Source organism: Gymnodraco acuticeps, unplaced genomic scaffold (assembly GCF_902827175.1).
Source record: "Gymnodraco acuticeps unplaced genomic scaffold, fGymAcu1.1, whole genome shotgun sequence".
NCBI classification, from domain to species: Eukaryota; Metazoa; Chordata; class Actinopteri; order Perciformes; family Bathydraconidae; genus Gymnodraco; species Gymnodraco acuticeps.
In genome coordinates, this window is record NW_022990454.1 from 111,961 (window position 1) to 135,262 (window position 23,302).

Below are 23,302 nucleotides of genomic sequence, written 5' to 3' on the forward strand. Positions count from 1 at the left end.
CATATGTTGATAAGAGTATTAAAAACTTGAAAAATATTCCTCTAAGGTACATTTAGAACAGATCAAAAATGTGAGATTAATTTGCGATTAATCGCGATTAACTATTTTAATCGACTGACAGCCCTAATAATAACCTAATAAAAGTAAATGTAACAAATACTACAGTGCAACAAAACAGGAAGATTAAATGTGGTCTCTTAAACATAAGATCTCTAGCATCTAAAGCAATATTGGTAAATGATTTAATATCAGATTATAATATTGATATATGCTGTCTCACTGAAACTTGGTTGAGACATGAAGAATATGTCAGCATAAATGAGGCCACTCCACCCAGCCATATCAATACTCATATTGCCCGAGGCGTGGGCCGAAATTAAATTATACCTCCTTTGAAAGCCTTGTTTTTAGTCTTACGCATCCGACCTGGAAAACTTTGCAGCCAATCTTATTTGTTACAGTGTACCGTGCACCAGGTCCTTATTCAGAATTCTTATCTGAATTCTCTGAGTTTTTATCAACTTTGGTACTTAAAACAGATAAAGTAATTATCGTAGGTGACTTTAATATTCATGTTGACGATGATAAAAATAGCCTTACTGTTGCATTTAACTCTATATTAGATTCTGTTGGTTTTTGTCAGAGTGTAAATAAACCAACCCACTGCTATAATCACACTCTCGACCTTGTTCTGACTTATGGTATTGAAATTGAGCAACTATTAGTCGAACCGCATAATCCTGCTTTATCCGACCATTTCTTAGTAACTTTTGAAGTAATGTTACTAGACTACAAAGCATTAGTCAAAAGCTCCTGCAGCAGAAACCTATCTGTTAGTGCTATAGCCAAATTTAAGGAAGAGATTCCACCAATACTTAACTCGATAGCATGTCTGCATGTAGGGGAGGAAACTTATACAAAATGTACACCACCCCAAATTGATCATGTTGTTGATAGTGCTACAGATGCGCTGCGAATAAAATTAGACTCTGTTGCTCCTTTGAAAAAGAAGAAAATAAAACAACATAGATTAGCTCCATGGCATAATGCCGAAACCCGCAAAATAAAGCAAAAGTCGAGACAACTTGAAAGGATATGGCGTTTCACTAAACTTGAAGAATCTCGTTTAATTTGGCATATTACTCTCAATGAATATAAGAAAGCACTGCGTAAAGCGAGAGCAGCCTACTACTCTTCATTACTAGATGAGAATAAGAATAATGCAAGATTTCTTTTCAGCACTGTAGCCAGGCTGACAGAGAGCCATAGCTCGATTGAGCCTTCTATTCCCATAGCACTCAGTAGTAATGATTTTATGTGCTTTTTTAACGATAAAATTGTTACTCTTAGAAACAAAATCAACGACCTCTTGCCTTTGACCAGTATAGTGTTATCAACAGCTCCCGGAAACGTAAGTTCTAATATTACACTAGATAGTAAACTAGAATGCTTTTCAGCCATAAACCTTGAACAATTAAATTCAATGATTCTTTCTTCTAAAACCATCAACGTGCATGTTAGACCCAATTCCAACTAAGCTGTTAAAGGTGGGGTAGGTAAGTTTGAGAAACCGGCTCGAGATACACTTTTTGTTATATTCCATGGAATGCTCTTAACATCCCGATAGCAATGAATATCTTAAGTGCTTTGACAAAAAATCCATAAGAAAATGTCATCTCTGGATGCCGTAGTACTGTAAAAAGCACGACCAATCATCTGAGCCGGCCCGGCGAAAGTAACTGGATGGCCTAGCTGCCTGTCAGCCTTCCATCTGTGCGCAAACTTATCTCGTGCCCTCATTGGTCATGTGCGCGTTCGTGTGTGTTGGAGGAGGGGCTCTGTAAGGAAGTGGCAGATTTTCTCCGGTCGTGTATTTTCAAATTCTAGCGATCTCGAGCCGGTTTCTCAAACTTAACTACCTTTAAAACTTTTAAACTACCTTTAAAAGGAAGTTTTTCCATTAATTAACATTTCTTTATTAAATATTATGAATATGTCTTTATTATCAGGCTATGTTCCACAATCATTCAAAGTAGCAGTGATAAAACCGCTTCTTAAAAAGCACAACCTCGATCCAGAGGTTTTAGCCAATTATAGACCTATTTCTAATCTTCCGTTCCTCTCAAAATCTCTTGAGAAAGCGGTCGCAAAACAGTTGTGTGATTACTTAAAAAACAATGATTTATTTGAAGCTTTTCAGTCTGGCTTTAGAACACATCATAGCACAGAGACAGCTCTGGTCACAAATTACATTCTAATAGCCTCAGACAAGGGACTTGTCTCTATTCTTGTTTTGCTCGATCTCAGTGCTGCATTTGATACTATCGACCATGATATCCTATTGCAAAGACTAGAGCACTTAGTTGGCATACAGGGAACTGCTTTAGACTGGTTTAGGTTCTATCTATCTGAGTTTCTCTCAGTTTGTACGTGTCAATGATGAATCTTCCACGCAAACCAAAGTTAGCCATGGAGTGCCACAGGGCTCAGTGTTTGGACCTATTTTGTTCACATTATATATGCTTCCGTTAGGCAATAATAATAATAATAATAATAATAATAATAATACATTTTATTTATATCGCGCTTTTCACAACTCAAAGACGCTTTACAGTATGATGGAGGGTAGACAAACAAGGACAGGCCAACAAGTAAATATAGTAAAATAAAATAAACAAAAAAAGGCAGTCAAGAGGAAGTTGATTGAGAGAGGGGGGGGGGCTTATGGGTAGACAGAGTTGAAAAGATGTGTTTTGAGGCGGGACTGAAAGACTGTGAGGGACTCAGAGTCACGGAGATCTTGGGGGAGGGCATTCCAGAGCCTAGGAGCTGCCACTGAGAAGGCTCTGTCCCCAAAGCTGCAGAGTGTGGATGTGGGAATGGATAGGAGTCCGGCTGCGGTGGATCTGAGGGACCGTGGGGGTTGATAAGGAGTGAGAAGGTTTGTGAGATAAGGGGGGGCCAGATGGTGGAGTGCTTTGTAGGTGAGGACCAATATTATAAGGAATCATTCTGTAAATGTTCATTGTTATGTGGATGATACTCAACTATATTTATCAATCAAACCTGATGACACCAATCATCTAAATAAAATTCAAGACTGCCTTAAGGACTTAAAAACGTGGATGACCTTAAACTTTTTGATGTTAAACACGACCAAAACTGAAGTTATTGTACTTGGCCCGAAGAATCTACGAAACAAATTATCTAAAGATATACTAACAATGGATGGCATTAATTTGGCCTCCAGTGAGACTGTAAGGAATCTTATTCCTTCTCTCTGTCTGTACCTGTGTACTCTCATGTTCCGAATAACCCAGCTTCCCCGAAATGTCTTTTTGGTGTCTATATACGCCGGGATCCTGAGTCGTGGCTGATATTGTTTCTGTGGTCCTGCTGTGGTCCTGGATCCTGAGTCCTGGATCCTGAGTCCTGCATCCTGAGTCCTGGATTTCGAGTCGTGGCTGTGATCCTGCCTGACTCTCATCCTAATATTTCTCTGATGGCTCCCACAGGATTGTTGACATCCTCATGGATTCATCTTCCTATTACTGTATACACACATGCATTTCCAAACATTTGGTCTACCTATGTTGTAAAATGTATTATCTTTTCAATTTACACACGGCATCTATTGCACGTCTGTCCGTCCTGGGAGAGGGAACTCCTCTGATGCTCTCCTCGAGGTTTATTCAATTTTTTTCCCCATTTCTTTGGATGTTTTTCCTATGTGAGGGTCTAAGGACAGAGGGTTTCATATTGTCATATTATATTCTGTACAAACTGTGAAGTCCACTGAGACAAATGTAACATTTGTAATATTTGGCTATATAAATAAACATTGATTGATTGATTGAAGATTGGATAGTCCAATCTCAACAACATAGTGAGGTTATGAAGGACAATGACAATGACTAGGGATTCTTAAATTGCTGCCAATATCCAGTTGTATTTAAAGTGTCTGCAGTCTATGTGTGAGGTCATACTGTATGGACATGTGAAGTCTCTCTCTGACTCTCATGCATCTTGAACACAGATTATGATTATGATCCAACAGTGGGGGCTTTATCTTGCAGGTTATGATGGTGGATGGTCTAGAAAGCCATTCCTCACTGGGCATCAGTGAGCAGGGACTGAGTTTATGGGATTATGTGCGCTGTGAAATAATGTGCAGAGCAGCGCCACAGTAATGAGAACATACATCGTGCCTGGAGCTGCAAGATGTTCCACAGGGGCTGCTTCATATTTGCTTCATACTATACTAACACAATCCCAACTGTTCAATTAGAAAAACAGTGCCGCTGTGAAATGACAGAGCAAAAAAAAAAAAAAAACACAGACCTGATATCTGATTCATGCTGGCTTTTACAATATCACAGTACAATATGGAGCCTTCTCTTATACCACCGTATATTCTGTTTCATGTCCCTTTCTGTTCTTTTTAATTAGTAATGCATCTGACTATGATGACATTTAGTGAAAAACACTGAGATAAGATCCACACACACACCTGTTCAGCAGTTGCATCAGCTCCTCATACTTGTGGATGACCCTGGCTCCCTCTGCAGACTCCAGGCACCTGAAGAGAAGACAACATTTATGAGGCCTTTAAAACAGTTCATGAAGAAATGACTTTACAGCGACAGAACAACTCCAATACTCTTTTTTGATGTGATGTGTTGCAGACTCACGGGTAGGAGAGGTGTCTGAACTTGGAGAAGGGGGTCTTGATGCGCAGCTGAAGCTCCTGGGCCCATCTCAGTCTGCCAGCTACTGCTGGCATATTCCTATTCACTGGAGCCCAACCTGAGGAGGTCAAGCATGATTGACTGATAACGAGTAGGTTGTCCCGCACTAGAAGGATGCAACAAAAGTAAAAGGACAGCGATCCCACACATTCCTACAACTTCTAAAGTGGGGGCTTCACATCAAAACCATCACAAGTTGCATAACAACAACAGCAGTTACCTAATCTCAACTATATAAAGGTTGATTTATGCCTAAACCAAATCGTACAAAATGCAGACATTGTTGCAGATCTCACCCCGCTCCTCTGCAGTTTGGATGTGTTTATTGTAAAGGCGTGTACAGCAGTCCAGCTCTTTGTCAAACATGGAGACCAGCAGAGCGAATCTGTCCAGAGCATCTGTGGCCACCAACGGGCGCTCCAGCAAGCCTCCAAACATATCCAGAACCTGCGGACGTCAGAAAGGGGAACTAAGTGTGTGAATGAAGATGTGTGGGAGAGAAGCAGAGAGAGATTCATTTCTCAGACCTTGAAGGCGTGCTCCAGTCCAGAGGTTTCCTCGAAGGCCTGACAGAAGATGGCTCCTACTTGTCTGTCTGTGTCATCCACCTTGAGTTTGAACTCCCTCAGATCTTCTTCATACTCCTGCAAAGCAGATAGACCAGCAGCCTTTCACATGTCACTGGCTCACAGGTCCTTTCTTCTCTTGCTAAAAGTCAGGAGCATCTAGCTTAAGCAACTTGATGCAAGCAATATGTCATTTCATTGGAGCAGAGACTGAGTCACACAAATGCTGAAGTGAAAAAAATAACTTGTCCCTTTGCGAAATAAACAAATGTTTTCTACAAATGTAGGGCTTCTTTTCCCCAGAAGACAAGTGGACAAAAGCATCATGGATCCTGTAATTATTACACTGCATACCTTGTTGTTGAGGTCCAGGCAGTGGTAGGGCTTCTCTGTGAACAGTTTGAACGTTTCCACAAACCCCCGGTGAAGCACCTGGACCTGCTGGCTGAGGGCCCGGCCCCGGACTCCTCCAATCTGTAACTTGTCTAGCTTCAGCAGGTCCACAGCAGTCAACAGGATGTCCTGTATGGGAGAAGGGATGGAAATAGAAGGCAGTCAAGCTGCATAAGGTTGTGGGGCCTCATTTATAAACGTGGCGTATGCTCAAAAGATGGCGTACGCCAGTTTCTAAGCAATCTTTGCGAGTTATAAAAAACAAACTTGATGGGAAAACGTGCGGTCCTCCACGCAAACTCTAACCCATGCGTACGCACTAAGCACAACAACGGGAGAGACGAGAAACTGCGACACCGCGTTGGCAGAAGGAAGAATGGAGAGAAATATGTGGAAATAATACCATAAATGGGGCGAAGCCTGCGAGCTAGTTCAGGCAGTCAACTCGAGCACTTGTGCTGCATTCATACATAACGCCCCTTGCCACTCTACAACCAACCAAACAGAGTCTCCTTAATACGCCGCTCTATTTAACCTGCCAGATCTCTCTCCATGCATTGCTTGCTGCTGCTATTGCTGCAGCTCCCTCTACGTCGCTGCTGCTTGCTGCCCCACCACCACCCCAGCTTCCACCTGTAGGCTCGGGGGTTAGTTATTTGATCATCACTCATCGTGCTATGTATATCTATGGAGTGATGATGCCCGAGCCTAGTCGCCAAACTCAACTATATGCTGCTTCTAATAAACATGTTAAAGGAACACGTGAGTTGTCTGACTGAAATAGAATGTTACCTCTCATTTATCATATATGAAGAATTCATTTTCAAACATTGATTAAAACCAACCTTAAAATGATTTAACAAACGCTTGTTTGCGACTCCTCAGTGCACACAACATATATAAATAAATGTTATTGATCATCCCTCGATTATGTTCTCTTGTTAAGAAATGTTTTCTCATAAATGATGCGGTAAGCAGAATTACTTAAACTGACGCCGTTTTGCTTTTCTATAGGTTGTATAGATAGCAATGGTTTTATATACTATCATGTTTTATCATGTTTTATGCCGTTCGCCAATAGCCTACTTCATAAGTCGCTCGTAAAACACAGGAGGTATGGAAACTCAGAACACCTTATGTGGTAAATTGTACAGCTAATATAACACAACACATTAGTTGTATTTCCTTTACTGGTGGATTATGGATATATAGTTGCTGATCGACAGATGGGACACAAACCACCAAAAACATAATTCAGATCCAGTCGTCATGACTCCACTCCGGAGGGATTCCCCGATCATTTCTTACAGTCTCTCATCAAGGGGGGGGTCTCCTGTCCCCGGTACAAACACACTGCCTGAGGAAGGCTATTTGTATTGTTTTTGTCATGAACCTTTTTCGGACCACTTGTTTATTTATTTTGGTGACGATCCGACCTCCATGCTGCTACTCTGGTTCAAACTGCATCCACCACACAATATGATTTATCTCCACCTCCCCAAAAGAACCAAAATCTGACACGGTGTGAGATGTCTTTTTTAGCTGTTCTGTCGTCATTTCCTGCGATCTTCTTCATAAAGTCAGTCAGAATAAATGAATGGGCGTTTCTTTGACTATTTATAGGCAAATATGGGCGTTACGTGAAGCGTAAGATTTATAAAGGGAAACCGGCGTAGGACGTGCGTGCGCAGTGTATTATAAATCGGAATATTTTTGTGCATATTTATTTGCTTTGTCCTACGTAAGCCACCTTCCCACGTGAATCCTACGCAAAGCTTTATAAATGAGGCCCCTGGTCTGTTACCAAAGGCCGTTTTATTTTGTCATCTCACATGGGGGCAGATTTCAGGTACAGTATATGTCAACTTATAAATAATGGATAACATTTCCATCCTCACCTTAATGCTCCTAACTCTGTTAATAAAGCAGTCAAGTCCAGAGAAGACCAACAGTGGCGAGAAGTCCCAGGGCCTCACAGGGCCCCCGTTCCTCTGGTACCGGCTCAGATTGGCCCTGCGCTCGTCGTAGGTGCTCCTGAAGAGCTGCAGGGTCTCCAGGGTGGTCTGCACCTTCATAAGACTCTCTGAAAGCTCTCCTCTCAGAACCTCCTCTGGGACCAGATACACCCGAGCCTAGAGTTGGAGAGCAGTAACAGCATAGTTGTTGCTATAGTAACAGATGGATTCTCCTCCCCATTTTACTTACACTGCCGCTGGCTCACGGTACGTCCACACAGCAGCTTTTCAAAAATCTTGAAAATCTTGGAGCTGGGCGTGTCTGAAAGCTTGGGGATTTCGCGACCAACAACCAATCACATGAATCTCCCGCCCCCGACATACAAAGCAAAAAAAACCCGGTTCTTCTCCACTATTTCTTTTAACATTTTGAACATTTATGAGATTAATGTTTATGGTGCTATTTTATGCTACATTCCATGCTTGCTAATGATACTGTCTATGCTTGCTAGCAACGAAGTAAACTAGCAACGAAGTAAACTGGATATAAAATCCCCAAACAAGCTAAAACCTACCAGTTTCACCCACTGCCTCTGCCACCTCCCTCCATGCCTGGTTCCTCCGGTTTGTATCCCGGTAAGTAAATAGGGACTGGTCATAAAGAACCGGGTGATTTGCTACCGCAATAACTAAGTTCTCCTCCATTTTTGTGGAATATAGAAATGAACTGCGGGTCTGGTTCTCCCAGCTTGCACGCGGTTTGATTGGCTAGCGCTTGAACTGTCAGATTTGCATAAACGGATCTGATTGGCTGTCGCTTCCAGCTCAGCCTCAAAAGTTGAACATTGTTCAACTTTGGAATCCTGAACATCCTGGAAATCTTCGCCTCGCCCCCCCACAATGCAGTTCGGCGACAAGCGAGGGAAAGTGACGTCATCCCCATTCAAAGTCAATGGGCGGAGACGCGCTGGAAGCGGTGGACAAATCGCCAAAAGCTGCTGTGTGGACGGGCCATCATAGCATGTATGAAACTATCAACTGCATATTTAACACTTTGGGTGGTGTTTACATTATAAACCATAGAGGCAGTACATGGTGCCCACTTACTCAAGCTAAGCTTAGTTTAGCAAAACAAAAATATGTTAAAGCTCACACAACAACATGTTATATTTTGTTATCTCACACACACACACACACACACACACACACACACACACACACACACACACACACACACACACACACACACACACACACACACACACACACACCAACTCTGTGCTGACAGGTCATCTCAGAAACAGTTGTTACCACTAAAGACACAAGGGAAGAGACTGGCCTGCTGAATCAGGAGGTTGGAGGTCTCCTGCAGCAGAACGATGAGGCGTGGGGGGGTGTTGTAGTATCTGGAGTTGGCCCACACCAGGCACACAGTGTGCATCAAAGGACCAATCTGACCCCTCACATCAGGAAACTCAGCACTCTCCATGTCCTCGAAGAGTGGCTGCAGGGGCCTCAGGTAGAAGCGCACGTCCTCTGCCTCCTCCAAAGCTGGTGAGGCAACATGTGATTGAGTCAAGAATATTGCATCATCAAAAACCACGCCCACCAGTTTGTGCTTTATCTCATTTCAGTTCTGTATGCTGCAGGTGTATACTGTAGATAGTGTCCTACCTGTCAGGACCCCCTGCTGCAGGCTGGTGAAAGCAGGAGCATAGCTGCTCTCCACAGCCTCCAACAGCAGCGCCATCTTATTCACCTTGGAGGAATGTAACTGCGAGTGGATGCACTCCAGGTCTGCATATCTTCATGGAGAAAGCAAATGGAGAACAACAAGGTATCAGTCAAGTTGTCATCAGTAAATAAGATGTGGCCACAGGATGTCACAAGTGTTGTTTACATATGGCAGCTTTTCCATTTTTAGAAAATAATAAACTGATCTGATAAAAAAAGATTTGGTCAGAAACACATGCAGCATCTTTAAGGTGAAGTATATATTTGATATTCTGGTATTATTGTCTTGTGGTAACCACTTGTTACTTGAAAATAATTTGGTGGACCTAATGGTTCCAGACCGGATTCAAACTTGGGTCCTCCTCACAGCAACTGAGCCCTGATACACGACTGTCAGCTAGGGGCCTCCTACTTCACCTCCTACTGATGCTCACAGAACATATGTCTGTGATGCAGAACATAAGTGCATATGTTGTAGACAGATGGAGAACACATTTTGTGCAGAGGGAAACATAATTGGAAAGTGTTAGAAATTCAAATCAATGTTTTGATGGCATAATGTACCTTAAATGTACCTTCAGTTTAAATGCTGTTTTATACTGAAAAACCAGAAGTTCTTGTGCACAACCAGTTGTTAAGCTTTTATTCTGAAAATCCTTCATCTCCGGTTAGCATTTAGCATGAGGCTAATATACCATTTACTATAGAGGTGAATTTAGCAGCGATATGATATTGCACACCGAAACCTACTGATTTCAACACTACAACTATAGACGTCGAGATATTATTATTGTTGGATATTAAATGAAGGTACAGTTTATTTGAGTACGTTATTGTTTACAGATGTGGGTAGCATGTCACAACATTCGGAACGACCGGAACCAAATTGCTGTGAAGGATTTCCTGTATTTTTTGGAGTATTGATTACAGCGTTTAAAATGTGTTAAATGAAAAGTCATGAAAGAGTTAAGGAGGAGAAAAGGCGTGTTTAGATATATATTGAATGTACAATGTCTGTATCCTGTGATATGCGTAACAACGGACATTAAATACGTGGAGAGCCGGCCCCCAGGGAGGAGCCAGGAGAGGATATATAAACAACGAAACCTGAGGGGTCGGGCCTCTTTTTCTGCTAGCGAGGGCCAGGGACAGCTGCTTTTCTGTCGAACAATATCCTGTTTGTGACTTTACCGCGCCTTTTTTATTAATTAAAGTACCACATTTGTACCTCCAGAGACTCCATTTAGTCTCCTTTTTAAGCTTCTCTTTCCTGGACGCTGAGAATAAGAACACAGTTAACAATTGGTGGCTTACTGACGGGATTTTCGTTGCACCGGGAGAGATTATACACGCGGCTGTTGTCCGGAGCCGCTGGCAATCCCGTTCGACACACAGAGAGCTCAAACAATTCAGTAAGAAGAAACATGTTACATCAAAATTCTTCAATAGTTTATGCAGGACAATCTTAGGACTGTGTGTTGGACGGCTGCTTCCGGTTCCTGAAAATAGCTGGGAAATGAATGTTAAAACAACCAAATTTATAACAATAAGAATTCCATAACACGTGGCGTTGCATTTTCACAAACAGGGTGAGTTCAAATTACTTATTTTTCTTATATTTAACCCTGCATGCTATTCGTTTGTCTGTTATTACATGTCGGCAGAAGGCTAATCGCTCCAATAAGTGTTTTTTGTTACGTTTTAAGTTAACGTGAATGGTTTTAGGCCATTAAACAGTGGGGACTGTTTGAGATAAAGAACACAATCACAGTGGAAACTGAGAATATTGGAGTGAGTGTTTGTGTTAAGGCTGTTTTTCTTTTTTTAAAGTCCTTTGTGTGATGATAATTTAACGTGAATGGTTTTAGGCCATTAAACAGTGGGGACTGTTTGAGACAAGAACAAAGTTGAGTGAGTGTTTTAATTACAGTGTGAGGCTTTCTTTTTAAAAAAAAGTCCTTTTCTGGGAAAAGGCCTGAAAAGTTTGAAGCTTTCAGTGGTTGTTTTTCTGTTTTCAAACAGACATTGCGCATGGATTACGATGAGGAGTGCGACATTCGTGCGTTAGATAGAAGATATTCTTCTGATAGTGTTTGCTTAGCGTCTTACTTGGTCCCATGATAGCGTGTTTAAACAGAGGAGATAACCATACTGGCTCTTAAAGTCAAAACATTACGTACACGGGTTGAGGGCTGTGACGTAAGGGTATGAGGCCCATTTATAATTGTACATTACATAGAAATGTTATTTTAAACTGCAGTGTTGTTTTGTGTTGAATTTTCTAGAACTAAAAGATCACCCTCATTATTTCAACTCCGCTCTGAGAGCCACGAGGTGTTTTCAAATCCCTTTGTTCTTCAGGTCAAAGGTTGGAAAATCAGTTGCCATCTTGTCTTGTCCTCGTGTTTACAATGAGCAATGGCAGTCGCCATTTCGTGAAATGCTAATTTGAAAGTGCTCAGTCCTACTCACATGAGGCTAGGCACTCCATCTTGAGAAGGATAAATCATATTTCTTTGCAGAGTTGGAACTATAAAATAGACAGGTTATTTTACCGTGGGAAGTTTGGTATTTGTGGGGATCTGATTTTGGAAGTTTCTTTTCTGCTTGGAAGTGTGAATTGACGTTTTTTTAAATAGTCCAGTTTGCAAATGTGTTTTGGCGGTTATGTGCTGTGTTGTTTTACCATAGTGTAGTGTTCTTACCTAGTGTAATTCTCTTTCCATTTTTAAGAAGAAAAATAAGCTTTTCTTGTTAAATAGAGGTTAGTTTTGCAACAGTAATCCCTAGTGGATTAAGCTGGAAATTACAATAGTGCACTCTGCTGGTAGTACAGAATTATTACATAGATAGCACTCAATAGCATTTTGAAGTTTAATTTTAAGTGTTATAAATAAACACATGTTTCATCGCCGAGATAGAATTGCAAGTGGTTTCTAATTATAAGATAAGAAACTTTACATAATACTTTTTCAAATAAGCAAACAAATGTATTGAAGCTAACACAAGTTAGGACATTTACATAATTTCATACACTTTGGTATGCACTGTACACAGTAGATTTAGATTTTCACCAGATTTCTAATTTTCATATTTCAAAGTCAAAACCATACACTATACCATTTTTATTTTAGCATTTCCGATTTTAAAATTTGCATAATTTGTATATTTTAATTAACTTTATTAGTATATATATATATATATATATAAAAAAATAAATAAATAAAAACTTAAAAAAGCGCAGATTTAAAGTTAGGTTCAGATGACATAGGATATTACTTATCAGGAACGACGGTGCTAGTCAGAGGATTGGTGCTTAATCTTTGATAACTTAATAATATTCATTCGAATAGGAAGAGAGCATGTCACCAAAACAAACTAAGCTGGGACTAGACGCACAGCCAGGAAGGATAAAAATCAGATCAGATGCTTTAACAGCTCCAAATCTTAGAAGAAAGACATGGAGCCAAATGGAGAAACTGTTGCAACAATGGCAAACGAGAGGACTGTATCCAGCAGATGATCAACCTGGACCAACAAAAGCCCATCGAAGAGCAGTACTCGACTATGAGCACGAACAATGCCTACAACAGCTAACTATATGGAGAGAAGCTGAAGAAAGATTTATAAGAGTTACAAGTCTGATACTCCATCTGGAATATGCCAGCTTATTGGCAGACAGCATAAATGTGGTCCAAGTAGCAGTCCCTCCTCCCTCCCCGAATGTTGGTTCTATAGGAGAAGTCTTGCAGTTGGATGGAGTCTCCACGGACAAACATCTCAAAGAATTGGAGTATGAAGTAAAAGTGCTAACCAGTAAATCAAAACACCTGATAGAAGAGAACATACGATTAGAAGAAATCACAGAAGAAAGACAAACACAAAAGACAGAAATGGAAGCACTACAACTGAGACTCTTGAAGATGCAAATAGCTGAGAAAGATACCGAAGCTAATAAAAACAAGAAATGGCAGCTACATCAGGAATGGCCATAGAACCAGAGAAGGCAGGTCAGACACCTCCAACAATTCAAGCTCAGGAAGTTCCAGACATTCAGGTGCAGAATCAACAAAGAGGGGGAGGAGGTTTCCGAGGAAGACAAAGTGGCAGAGAAGGAGGGCGTTTCCAAGGAGGTAATCGATCAACAGGACAAGGTATCCAAGGTGAAGGATGCTCCATATGTGGTCAGTTCTCACATTGGGCCAGATATTGTCCGCAACACAGGATGCTGCAAGTACCAGAATATCTTCCCACACAATTTCGGCAACAGCAAACACCTGCATATCATCCTACCCAAGTACTGCCGCAAGCACAGGCATACACTCCCATACAGCATCAACAAAAGGGACAATGGAGAGGAGAGCCACGATCAAGACGAAGAACAGATGAAGGCTGCTACAAATGTGGTCAGCTGACACATTGGTCCAGAGAGTGTCCGCAGAACATTACACCAAACAACGGCCCTCCATGCAGTTACCCCTGTTTCCATGATGACAACGGAGGCAGGGGGTCCCAGAGATGTCAAAGACGAACAGGGGTGTCAAACATGACCCAAATGCCACTGACACCCTGGTATCAACCACAGCAATGAGGAAGCTCAGAGGGCCAGACCACCAGGTGATGCATCTTCAGCACAAGGGTATTTTGAAATCCAGCTACATTGAGTCATATCTGTCACCACAGGAGGGAGAAGTTGAATGTTATTTAAAGAGATAGTGAGTAGCATATTGCATTTACACATAAAGCATCCACAGATTAGTAGAAGATTAAAACATAGTAGAACATTTAGCAGACTATTTTTGTAATTATGAGAAGGATAGAGAGTAAGAGTGATGTTGTTCCCCCACACAGAAAACTATTGTGTCCACACAGCTAGTGAGGTCAAGACGACGGGTTTCCACTCAAAAATATGAAGACGGAAACCTAGTACTCGCCCAAGACGGAGGATCCTAACCAAATCCTCCTGTTTACACCGACTGCAGTTCAAGGGGCGGCGATACACCTGACGTGGAGCTGTTGAGACCTAAAAACAGAAACTCGCTTCTGCTGTGGTGAAGTCTGGCTACAAAGGGAGGTGTCCGATAGGGTCGCTTGTCTCAAACCAGTGAAGAAGTCAACAAGAACCCAGCAGAACTAGAGAGTGACTGTTAGCGGGAGTACAGTGACAGAGCGACAGAGACTGGCACAACATTTTCCAGCCAGTACATAGATAGACCCCGTCAGAAGACTGGGGCTATGTTTAAAGGGGAACTTCATTTATTGTTAGTGGAAGTGTCGTTTTTGTAACAATTATGTGATTTATGGAGTCAGATTACATTTTTCTCATAAACACAATTTTATAATCGGTCTGAAGTATCTGTTTTAAGGCAATGAGCTGCAGATTAAATAACATAACACTGATTGAGAGCTTGGATGAAGAAGTTGTAGGGATTTTACAACAGTTTCAAGAATCAGTTTTTATTTATTTATTCTTGAGTAATTTTACTGATTTATAATGTAGTGCGTAAGGCACTATCTCATTTTGAGTGAGGGGCACCAGCCCTTCATGCATGTCACCCTCTGTGAGAATGGTTCGTATGTTTCCCTCTAGTTTAGATACATATTATTTTATTATATCTTTGTACAGCAGTATCAAACAATCCTCTAATCCTAGAATTATTGAGACGCATTAGCGACACCAGGGGTATTGTTTTTCGCAGCAGCAATGATGCATAATACCAGGACAAAAGCCATTATTGCAACAAGTAAACCATTTTTTGTGCTAATGGCAGATTTTTAGTAAATATGTTTTTATACCATCAGAAAGCCATACATCATACGATATTTTGTACGCCTTATGGGTACACGGAGAAGTTATATTTATTTAATGCAACGTTATGGGTTTTACATGTCCTGTTCAGAATAGGGTAATCATTGCAATATTAATTGAGCATGTTCTGCCCAAAGGAGGGAGTGTCATGATTATACAGATATATTGATTTCAGTGACGTTGTAGTTAATAAATAATAACATGTAGTTAATAATAGGTCTCATAACGACAAAAGGTATGCCGACGCTTGGGCCTCCTCCAAGGAGGGAGTGGTCCAGTTTTGGATATTAGACGAATAAAAGTAATGAATATGTCAGAACTCTGAGTAATATTATCCAAGTTTTGTCTACACAGGCTAAGAAAGCTACAGAGATACAAGACGAGACACCAGAAGAGACTCCTGTTCGGCCAGGTGAGGGTGAAAGTTCACAAAAGACAGTGAGCTGATCCCCAGTGGACGGAACAGTGAGAAGTTGTAATGAACTTCACACGCGCTCCGGTTTAAAGGTAAAGAAAAAGGAGCAAATTGACACCACCTCACACATTGTCACCCTTCACTGGCAACTTCCAGAACATTATTGGGAGTTAGGACTGATTTGGCAGAGCTGGAACAAAACGATAAATAGAAATAAGATAAAGATAGAAACAGCTCAAAAGACGAATTGTCTATAGATTGTTAAAGATAGTACACTAAAGTGAAAACCTATTTTTGCTTTACATCTGAAAAAGAGTCCAATTTTTGTATATGTTATTATAGTACTCATTATTTAAATTCTGTAACTGACACCAAGGGAGAAAATAGAGATGATGTCAAGAACAAAGCCAAAGCTATTGTGGGGTCCCCTAGGGATAAGAGTCAGAATAGCATTGTTGATTGTGCTCATTACACTTGGCACCTTTCTGTTTGGATGGGGAGTACAATATCAAGTAAGACATGGATCCATTAGTCCACTCATAGAGAATGCCCACATCACTAACAAAACTCCAGCTGTGTTTCAGAGAGTTTCACTTATCCCCAGAGCCAAAAGATCAGCTGAGCAACAAGAGGAGGAGTTAGAAATACTCGGTCCCAAAGGTGACGCGGTTACAATCAAGATGATTCACCCCCCATATATGCAGTTCTTGTATCAAATGATGAGATGGGTTTAAGTGATCGGGATAATCAGTGATGGGGATTTACAGATTAGGGGAATCTCCAAATACACTGGATCCATGTTTTAGTCTGTGCCAGAAACACCCCTGTTAAGTTTATGGACAACCAACCGGTGACCAGAGCACAATTATTGAAAATGATTACAGTAGAAACAGGCTACTAACCCACAAGTACAGCTTTGTACGTACAAACTCTATGAACAAAATTCCCCAGCAGATTGTGGCGACATTGCAGATATGTCCAGTCACAAAAGTTACTTATGTTCTAAATAACAGTGAGATTTAAAGTAATGGAGAAAATATGAGGACGTTCTTTTATAGTGTGTGAAATATGTGGTGCTTGAAACATGTAGGTATTTTTAATTTATAGAAGAAAATGGTTTCCTGAAAGAGTTATTTGGAGTAGCCATGTTACAGTGGGTGGAAACAATGTTTAGGGATATGGCACAACCATTAGTAGACATTAATTGGGTTTAGATGACATTTAACATCTAAGACAGATAGTAAGATTAGGAAAATAGAGTGGAAAGGATTGGATATGTTTTACCTCAGTGTGTTAGAATTAACTATAGGTAATGCGGCCCGAGATCTCTCTCTCTCTGCCTGTCAGAATGCTACGACCCCATCTTCAGACAAATGACCTCACCACAGGAGACTCCTCCTCCTCCATCAAACAGACAGACTACCCGAGCTGAACCAACAACGACCTGAGGCATCCAGAACCATCTCCACCTGAGGCATCCAGAACCAAACCAGCATGCTGACAAAGAGGCAAACTCATCGGTCCCTCAAACAGGACATGAAGTTCCAAACTGAGCCACGAGATTTGGCACAATAGCAGAGTGTGGGACATGAGAGCGGAATACGCCCTCCATGCAACAGCGTAGAGACTGAAAAGGAGGAGATGAAATGCAAAGCAGTTGGGCCACTGAAAAGAGTTACAGCGGGAAGATCCAAGTGCGGATGGACTGAGGAGAAGACAGGACGGAGGAGAAGACAGAACCAGAGGAGTTGGCATGGGCCAGCAGAACCTGAGGGGGTCGTGGCTTGACGAGCAGAGGGGGAGAGAAGGAACACAGGAGTGAGTGAGTTTACACATAAACACACTTATTAGAAAATAATCCTAAAAACACACTGAGGGTGGAACATATTATTCAATCTTTTCATAATATAAACAAATTATTCTTATAGAGATTCTTATTCATGTGAGAATTTGGGGAAGATTTAATTTGTTACAAAATAGATAGCAGGCAAATCTTTATTTGAATGGAAAATGTTAAAGGTAGAGCTGGAACCAAGCCAAATAAAGTATTCCAATCTAGAGTATTGGTTTCACCATTGTAGCATGGTTATTACCATAGGAGAACTGTTAAGGTGGAAACAACATTTGTTTGTCGTCCAAGATGTAGAGTTTTAAAAAGACACTAGGCAAAGAGCGATTGAAGATTTTAATTTTGAAAAAACTAGTATAATTGGGAATAATACATGCGGGGCCTTGGATCACTCATTTTAATGGTGCATATTTTCAACAACAAATATCGTTCAGGGAGAAGGGGTCGCTCAACCCACCCTGCAGATGTTTTAAATCTTACTTGCAGCTTCAGAGGGAGCGCACGGCACCAGAGTATGAGTTTTAAAAGACAAGTGCCACCACCTCCTAATGCTCATCCATTTAATCAGTGATGACCTGACATTTAGAGATGTTATTTAAAAGGAGAAACATATCTGCCATGAGTGAACATTTCTGAATTGAACTACAAACCATTAATGAAATGACTTCTGTTTTTAAAGTCCTTGTTGAAGGAGGGAGTAATTATCACATGCTCGGGCACCCAAGGTTCCACACACTGTTAAAGGGGGTCAGCATAGTTATTTAAGTAGACCAGAATTGAAAATAAATTAGTGTAATGCGTTAGTGATATTTCACCGGTTTTCACACCATTTCAGGGACTTTATCACTGCATTAGAACAGACCACCCAAAGCTACTGAAGTAGGAACTTTTAAGTGATGAAATTCTACAACTGTTGTAACTGACCAAAATCTTCTCCCAGAAATGACCGTCTAAAATGCCGTACCCCAGAGTAGATGTTTGGTGGTATCGTGGAACTAAAACCTTGTACTCAGTCTCGCCACAGGATTGGGCTGGGACCTGTGCACTAGCACAGCCAGTGATGTTTTTAATCAACATGGCGAAACACCCCAAAGCCAGTAGGGCTAAGAGACCAGTCCCAGGGGGAGTTTAGGCTCAAGGGTACAAGGATAGCATAGGGGCGCCCAGGGGAGGCCTAGATGTTGCATTAATTCCATGTCCTAAAATACCGATTGATCACAACGGCCTCTTTTAGAGAACATATTACTTTCATACCTTAAATGATATGAAAGGAGGGAGGGTACATTTCTCATGGGGGACAGTTACAAATGCTAGTAGAACAGGACGATCCACCCTCGTATACAGATGTTGATGAAAATGATGAGTTAGTTTGAATGATGTTAAACGATATGGATGTTCAGAGATGAGGTTGTTCAATGAATGTCCAGCCGAGGTGATTCTTTAAATGATGAAATCATGTGAAGAAGAAAAATGCTAAAATGGAGTGAATCCATTTCAATTTACTTATGCTATTCCAAGATAGTGTATGTTTATTTTATTCATTATTATACTATACTATTCCAAGATAGTGTATTTTCATTTTTTATTATTACATTACACTGGTACAAGATATTGTATTCTATACTGTACTAATATGATGGATCCCATGTTTTATAAATCATTGCTATTTTAAAATGGGTCGTTTCTTTTCACTTTGTAAAAACAAGTGCCTTAACACTGAGCGTGGTATGAGAACGGTTTGTGTGAAAGGAGGGAGGAAGAAATGTTCTGATAGCAAGCCATTGCTGCTATTTTAAAGAGCCATATTGAATGTTAACACTAGAAGTTATGCAAAAGGGAAAACTTTTATGTTTGAACGCAGTCAAAGTATTTTTGTATTTTTGTAAAGTTGAGGCTATTCGAACCATTCCATTTGTATGTTTTTGATATGAGTTATGTACTATGCAGAGTTCAGATGAAGAACTCATTGATTTCAGTATTATACACACCTTTTAGGTGTGTAAGGAGGGACTGTTAGAAATTAAAATCAATGTTTTGATGGCATAATGTACCTTAAATGTACCTTTAGTTTAAATGCTGTTTTATACTGAAAAACCAGAAGTTCTTGTGCACAACCAGTTAGACTTTTATTCTGAAAATCCTTCACCTCCGGTTAGCATTTAGCATGAGGCTAATATACCATTTCCTATAAAGGTGAATTTAGCAGCGATATGATGTTGCACACCGAAACCTACTGATTTCAACACTACAACTATAGACGTCGAGATATTATTATTGTTGGATATTAAATGAAGGTACAGTTTATTTGAGTTCGTTATTGTTTACAGATGTGGGTAGCATGTGACAACATTCGGAACGACCGGAACCAAATTGCTGTGAAGGATTTCCTGTATTTTTTGGAGTATTGATTACAGCGTTTAGAATGTGTTAAATGAAAAGTCATGAAAGAGTTAAGGAGGAGAAAAGGCGTATTTAGATATATATTGAATGTACAATGTCTGTATCTTGTGATATGTGTAACAACGGACATTAAATACGTGGAGAGCCGGCCCCCAGGGAGGAGCCAGGAGAGGATATATAAACAACGAGACCTGAGGGGTTCGGCCTCTTTTCTCTGCTAGCGAGAGCCAGGGACAGCTGCTTTTCTGTCGAACAATATCCTGTTTGTGATTTTACTGCGCTTTTTATTATTAAAGTACCAAATTTGAAAACATCTCAGAGACTCCATTTAGTCTCCTTTTTAAGCTTCTCTTTCCTGGACGCTGAGAATAAGAACACAGTTAACAAAAGTAAACATTTTCCAGTTTCCCTCGAATGCACAGGAGTTCTGGATCTAAAACAATAAGAAGTACCAGCTGGAGGTCCTCTGTCAGGGCCACACACTCACAGCAAAGGAAGAAGCACTTTACATTCAGTGTGTAATAAGAGAGGAGCATACCTGTCCCTCCAGAAGAGCAGCTCTGAGTGAGGTGTGGGCGTTTGGCCCTCCAGCAGGGCGTCAGAGGAGTCTTTCTTCAGGACGGCGTGGATCTGATGGCTCCACTCAATCACTGCTGACTCCAGGGAGTGGATGATGCTCTTATTCACCATCTCCCCCCTGGGAAGAGTCACAAGGGAGATGTTTACTTTGGAGTTAGGAAAATGACCGTTCGACATGATTGTTGGTTTACCGCTTGTCCGTCTCAAGGTCAGCTTGCTCCACGTTCTGGCAGCCTGCAGGCAGAGGCAGCAGCGTCCTGCCGTGGACTTGGCCTGACACCACCAGCGCATGAGTCCTGAGGGAGTGGACGTGGCGCCTGACGTCCTGAGACACCACCTGGGGCCACTCAGTGTGGTTCTTACTGTTGAACAGCAGAGGGGCCACAACCTGGAGCAGTGTAAGTAAGTTGACATTCCGTACGGAAAAAGCTTGTGCTTTAGAGTAAACGTGTGATAAATACACAGGTGAAAGTGAATCAGGACAAAAATAAATGTGTGTGTGTGTGTGTTTGTGTGTGCAATTACAATCCCAAAATGTTTCCCTTCAAGAATTCTAAGATTATAATGATGTAATGGTCTGTTACAATTCTAGAAACCAATTGATTGTGTTTAATTTGGAAAAGGGATGAATCAAAAAAGTCATCATTCATTAAACCCCAGTCATCATAGAAAAAAGACATGCAGACAGGTGCAAGCTGGTGGACCCCCTGAAGGTGGATTTACTCTGACGGCCCCTACACACGGCGGCGTGCGTTGCCGCTTCAACGCTTCTGCCCATTCACTTTGAATGGGGTGACGTCACGATTTGCCGAACTGCATTGTGGGAGAAAAGCGTAGCTTCTCTCGCGGTGCTCGCTGCAAAAGTAGAGCAATGTTCTACTTTTGCCGCCTCGACGGAGGCGTCAGCCAATCAAATCCCGCGTATGCAAATCTGACATTACAAGCGCTAGCCAATCAAACCGCGTGTATGTTGGGAGAGCCAGACCGCAGTTATTTCCCATATGTAAAAAAATGGAGGAGAAAATGATCGTGGCGGGACTATATGACCAGTCCCTCTTTACATACATGGATACAAACCGGAGGAGCCAGGCATGGGGGGAGGTGGCAGAGACAGTGGGTGACACTGGTAGGTTTTCGCCTGTTTGGGGAGTTTATATCCAGTGTACTTCGTTTGAATGGACAGCTAGCAAGCATAGACAGTATATTTAGCCAGCATGGATGTAGCATGAATGCTTTGCTTTGTATGTCCGGGGCGGGACATTCATGTGATTGGTTGTTGGTCGCGTTGCTCGCATTGACTCCCCAAGCTCAAGACACGCCCACCGCCAAGCGGCAACGCACGCCACCGTGTGTAGGCTCCGTGAGAGTTAGGAGAACTTCACCAACCCCAACCTGAGAATCTGAGACTTAGAGGAAGATGTGGTCATATACAGTTTATTAGCAGTCCTGTCTTATTTTTGTCTCTTTAAATCATACACACTGTGCAACCGTGGACATGTGTTTGGACGTAATGTTATTACGTCATGCATTGTGTTTTACTATCAAATGCTCACAGAGCTAACGTGTTTGGCCAGAAAATCAAGCCGGGAGGACATACACAATACCAAATATATATGTTACTTAAAGACCTCGCTCACAAAAAGCAAAACAGTTGGTAACATCCGTTCAGAATGTGACAGTCTGAACTCATGGGAAATATTGAATAAGCTCATCATATTATTTAATGTAAAACCTTCATGTGTCTAACAGCAGCACCGCACCGGGCCAAGGGTCCGGCTCAGACTGAGTCTGTATCATGTGCTTCAAAATACCTCCTCAATGCACAACTAAATGCATGGGGCCAAAATTAAAACCCATCCATATTTTAGAAGAATATATTAGTTTTAAGACTTTTATTATTTCTCTTTTGTATCCATGTAACCTTGGTTACTGAGCATGCTGTAGCAGTAACTAAGGTTACAAACAATGATTTGTCTGTTGGTTGTCTCTAGGATAGCACTTAGGCTACATAGAAAAACCTGCAATAAACCGAGACTAACAGGACTGGAGTTCTGCTGACACAGTGGGGTGACGCCGGGTGTTCTGCACCTGTTGGACCGATCACAGAAGATGTTTGGAAGACAACAATGACTAACTTCATGAACACAGTGTGCTGCTCACCTCCTCAACCAGAGCAGAGAAGTGCTGCAGTGCATTGTGGGACAGGTCTCCGTACAGCAGGCTCTCCTCCATGCAGTCCCGACGCAGCGCGCTCCGGCTCCGCTTCACGAAGTACACCGCCCTGCCCCTGCTGCTGGAGGCGGGGGAGGAGGGGAGGGCGGCGGCGGGCTGCAGCTGCCCGGCCACGGTCACAGACACCACCAGGGTCCGCTGCTCGGCCCGGTCCAGGAAATCCTGCAGAACCCGCTGGTTGTCCTCACTGGACACACAGCTGTGCCAGCGGGCCGGCTGCAGTCTGAGGGTCCTCAGCACATAGTCCCGTATGAAGGCCAGTCTGCTGTCCTCTGCGGGGGGCTCCATGTCTGCACGTGCTGCTGTCCTGGGCCTGACTGACTGGGAGCTCTGTATCTCCGTCTCCATAGTAACCAGAGTTTGCTTTCACCAAGCCGTTGCTAGGGAACTTGAGAGACCTGCAGCTGACCCAGGATTTCCCTCTGTCTGTCTGTCTGTCTGTCTGTTTGTCTGCCTGCCTGCCTGCCTGCCTGTCTGCCTGTCTGTCTGTCTGTCTGTCTGTCTGTCTGTCTGTCTGTCTGCCTGTCTGTCTGTCTGCCTGTCTGTCTGCCTGTCTGTCTGCCTGTCTGTCTGTCTGCCTGTCTGTCTGCCTGTCTGTCTGTCTGTCTGTCTGTCTGCCTGT

The 23,302-nt window shown here is 41.9% G+C and overlaps 1 protein-coding gene across 1 annotated transcript in view; it reads right to left on the reverse strand.

Moving 5' to 3' along the window:
• The window catches only part of dnah9 (dynein, axonemal, heavy chain 9), an 82,344-nt gene extending 59,316 nt beyond the window's left edge, over positions 1–23,028 (reverse strand). Inside the window, exons 1-11 of the mRNA XM_034225759.1 lie at positions 22,609–23,028; positions 20,640–20,836; positions 20,408–20,566; positions 9,337–9,467; positions 9,002–9,213; positions 7,606–7,839; positions 5,669–5,836; positions 5,276–5,392; positions 5,045–5,195; positions 4,692–4,806; positions 4,511–4,579 (exon numbers count right to left, since the gene is read on the reverse strand). Coding sequence (XP_034081650.1) covers positions 4,511–4,579; positions 4,692–4,806; positions 5,045–5,195; positions 5,276–5,392; positions 5,669–5,836; positions 7,606–7,839; positions 9,002–9,213; positions 9,337–9,467; positions 20,408–20,566; positions 20,640–20,836; positions 22,609–23,028 — 1,973 coding nt within the window. The remainder of the gene's footprint in view (positions 1–4,510; positions 4,580–4,691; positions 4,807–5,044; positions 5,196–5,275; positions 5,393–5,668; positions 5,837–7,605; positions 7,840–9,001; positions 9,214–9,336; positions 9,468–20,407; positions 20,567–20,639; positions 20,837–22,608) is intronic.
• Positions 23,029–23,302: the final 274 nt, after the last annotated feature.